Genomic DNA, 3,984 nt, shown 5'->3' with positions numbered 1-3,984 from the left:
TCAGCAGAGAGGCAGTACAGCGATTTTGGCAATTTGGCGTTTGTATAATCCGTGAGCAGTCTTCACTGTAACGACTCGGACCTTGTCGTCGATTCCTGCGTGCACTGCGGTGATGCGGCCAAGAATCCATTTAGAGGGCGGTAGATTGGGCTCCTTGAGTACTACCAGTGTGTCGATCTTCAGATTCTCGGTTTCCAGATGCCACTTTGTCCGCTCATGAAGAGATGTTAGGTATTCCATATGCCACCTTTTCCAAAAGCCTTGAACCATGGCTTGCAGCTGGTTCCACCTATCCAATCAATTGACTTGCTTATCCAGACGACAGGGTTCAGGCAATGCAGTATACGGAGATCCAGTCAAAAAATGAGCAGGCGTCAGTGGATCCAAAGAATTATCCCAGTTGGGCACAGCGGGCGTGAATTCAGGATAGCTTCAATTTGTGTCAGGACAGTAGAGAGCTCCTCAAACGTTAAAGCCTTTGATCCAAGTATCCGTTTCATATGGAGTTTAATTGAGCGAACTCCAGCTTCCCACATCCCTCCAAAATGGGGAGCAGACGGGGGTATAAAGTGCCAAGAAATCCCTTCATTGGCAAAGAATCCTGCTAGTTCCTCATCTTTGGCTTGTTGAATGGCCAGACGTCTCTTGTCATCCAAAGTTTGCTTGCCTCCATGAAATGTAGTTCCGTTGTCCGAATACAGGTCAGTAGGCTTCGCTCGGCGTGCAATTAATCGTTGAAAGGCTGCGATGAAAGCCTGTGTAGTTAGCTCACTAACAACCTCGATGTGAAGTGCCTTTGTAGTGAGGCACACGAAAATAGAAAACCATGCCTTTCCGATGCGTGGAGTTCTTCCTTTTGATTCCTTGATTGCGATCGGTCCAGCGTAGTCCAGCCCTGTGTGTTGAAAGCAGCGGCTAGCTTGAACTCGAGGAATTGGTAGCTCTCCCATGATCTGGTTGCTTGTGCCCTTTCGTTGAAGAAAACAGGATTTGCATTGGAAGACTGCCTTTCTGACTAGATTGCGGGCTCCCAGAATCCAGTTTTGCTGACGAAGATTGGTGAACGTTGCATCAACTCCAGTGTGCAGATAGGAGACATGAAAATGTCGAACCAGCAGTCCAGCTAGTGGTGTATCTTTAGGTATCAGAATCGGGTGCTTGGCGTTGTAGTTGAGTGTAGATTGCTCGATTCTCCCACCGACTCGCATTACTCCATAATCATCCAGAAACGGAGAAAACCGGATAAGATGCGATTTAGCGTTAAGCTGCGCATATTCTCTGGCAAAGGATTTTTGTTGCACATGTCGAATAAGTCGGCGCTGTGCGTCCAGCAACTCTTCAGACGTAAGGAATGGTGCCGAATTCCTATGGTGAGATCGAAGAGTGTGAATAAAGCGATGACAGTAGCTAGATACCCTTATAAGACGCGTCCAGGTTGAGAATTTGTGGATGAGTAACTCGTGTATACTTTCATCAGGAAAGTTATGTAGAGTCGTGGGCTTTATGGCTCGTTCTTCGGTGTTGACATCGAAACTTGAAGATACGCTGAACTTGCTTGTAGAAGGTGGCCACTCAGAGGTGGGTGTGGCAAGCCAGGACGGACCTTTCCACCACAGTCGATGCTCCAGAAGCTTTGACGGATGAAGTCCTCGGGAAGCACAATCAGCAGGATTGTCTTCCGTGCGAACATGGTTCCAGCAGCTACGGGGAAAGTCGCTCAATATCTCAGAAGTTCGGTTGCAGACGTAGGTGTTCCACCGTCGAGGGGGAGCTGAAAGCCAGTGTAGCACAATTTCTGAATCTGTCCAGCAGCTCGTGCTGAAAAGAGGAATTGTTAGTGATGTTTTGACAATAGAAAGCAATCGAGATAGAAGTAACGCAGCGTTTAGCTCCAAACGTGGAATTGATACGGGCTTGATCGGGGCCACCCGTGTTTTGGCGGCAACCAGAGTTACTTGAAAGCTGCATCCAACTGCAACTCGAGCGTAAACTACCGCACCGTAGGCGTCCGAGGATGCGTCGGCGAATCCGCGTAGTTGAACATCTCGAAATGGTGACGCAATATACCGTGGTACTTGGCATTGCGTAAGTGCTGTTAAATCCTCTACTAAGGCTCTCCAGCGCGTACGTAGACTTTCAGGAATGGGGTCGTCCCACTGCAGGACACTTGTCCAGCTTTCTTGGAAGATTAGCTTGAGTAGAACTGTGACCGGCGCTACCAGTCCAAGCGGATCATAAATTCTTGATAGCTGAGACAAGAGTTCTCTTTTCGTCGGAGAAATGGTCGCATCGCATCCCTTTAGGTTGAGATACAGAACGTCCTTCCCAGGGTTCCATTGGATACCAAGAACTTTGACAGGTGAATCCGCAGCTGATTTGTTGAGGACCTGGATAGGTTCAAAACATCTATCTTCCTCTGGTAATGATTTCAGAAGACGCCAACTATTAGAACTCCATTTGCGTAGCTTGAATTTTTCCTTATCCAAGAGGGCTATAAGCTTGTCCTTGAGAATCATAAGCTCCTCGAATGTGTTGGCGCCTGTAGGGATATCGTCCACATAGGCATCGTGCAGAAGAGCGTGAGCTGCTGCAGGGTATTCATGGCCATGATCGTCGGCAAGTTGCTTTAGAACTCGAACAGCCAGAAAGGGTGACGGTTCCAATACGTAGGTAACCTTCAGCAGGCGAAAATGAAGCAGAGGTTCATTCTCAGTCTTGCGCCAAACAATGCGCTGAAAATTGGTGTGTGGCTTAAAGATTTTAATGCCTCGAAACATCTTTTCGACATCTGCGCATAAAACATATTGGTGCTGCCGGAAGCGTAGACAAACGCCAAGAAGATCGCGTTGAATTGGTGGACCAATATGTAGTCTGTCATTGAGCGATACTCCAGAGCTGTCCTTTCCTGATCCATCAAAAACTACACGACATTTGGTAGTCAGACTGTCCAGTTTGATGACAGCGTGGTGCGGCAAATAGAAGCAGGTGTCTGGGGACTCCTCAACTTGAGCCGAGGTCAGTTGTTCCATATGTCCACGTTGCAAGTAGTCGTCCAGGAAAGCTTCGTACTGCTGCTTCAATTCTGGATACCGACGAAATTTGCGTTCCAGCGAGAAGAAGCGATTGATGGCCTGTGGCAAGGTCGAATCAATAGGCGGTGCCTTCTCCTTGAAGGGATACTCGACGACGTACACCCCGTCCGTCGAGCGCTTGTGTGTGGCAGCAAAATGACGCTCTGTGGGATCGCTGGCGTCCAGGAGAGCCTGGTTAGGCTGAATGCTGTCCATCTCCATGAATGAACGAACCATCGTGTCTAGGTCCGCGTGATGAGTAACCGCAGAAGTAGGGTGATCATCGAATGCAGAGTAAGAGCCTGCAAGAATCCAACCAAATACAGTATTGAGAGCGATAGGAAAGTCGTTACCAAAGTGTTTCCGATCTCCTGTGTATAGAGACCAAAGTTGATCCGATCCAACATGACATCGATTGCTCCAGGTGTGCAGAACGTTGGGTCTGCCAAAGGAAGCTCGCAGACTTGCCCCCACGTAGAGGATGAGGTGTCAATAACTTGGGCAGGAAGTGATGACGTCAGCGAGTTGAGAATGAACGAGACCAATTCGACAGTTTGGCCCGAATGACGAGAGCGAAGCTTGATATGTGCGCGTCCTCGGGTAACGCCCGCGCTGTTGGCGGCGAGACCGAGAATAGAAATCCGTGCGTGCGTTCGACGCACGCCTATTCGCTGAACAAATGATTCCGATGCCAAGGTTATTGTAGATCCAGTGTCCAGGAGCAGCCTGCAGGTTGTAGTGTTTCCCCAGGCGTCGATGACGTCAGCAAGGATGGTTGGCAACAGAGTCTGAGAACCAGCCGCCGGAATATTCTCCAGAGTATGATGCGTAAAGTTGTTTTCCGCGGGAGTCTCGCTTCCCAAGCGATGACCTTCTCGAGCTAGCGGTTGATTGTGGCCAATTGTAGATCCCG

General features: G+C 49.0%; 1 protein-coding gene across 1 annotated transcript; it reads right to left on the bottom strand.

Annotated features, from left to right (window-relative positions):
• Positions 1 to 3,308, bottom strand: LOC122756546. The gene is made up of 3 exons (XM_044006633.1): positions 1,879 to 3,308; positions 535 to 1,818; positions 1 to 289 (listed from the first exon to the last, which is right to left on the bottom strand). The coding sequence occupies exons 1-3, from the start codon at positions 3,306 to 3,308 to the stop codon at positions 1 to 3; spliced, it is 3,003 nt and encodes a 1,000-aa protein (XP_043862568.1).
• Positions 3,309 to 3,984: the final 676 nt, after the last annotated feature.

Source organism: Drosophila santomea, chromosome X, assembly GCF_016746245.2.
Source record: "Drosophila santomea strain STO CAGO 1482 chromosome X, Prin_Dsan_1.1, whole genome shotgun sequence".
Taxonomy (NCBI): domain Eukaryota; kingdom Metazoa; phylum Arthropoda; class Insecta; order Diptera; family Drosophilidae; genus Drosophila; species Drosophila santomea.
This window is presented reverse-complemented; position numbering and strand designations above follow the sequence as displayed.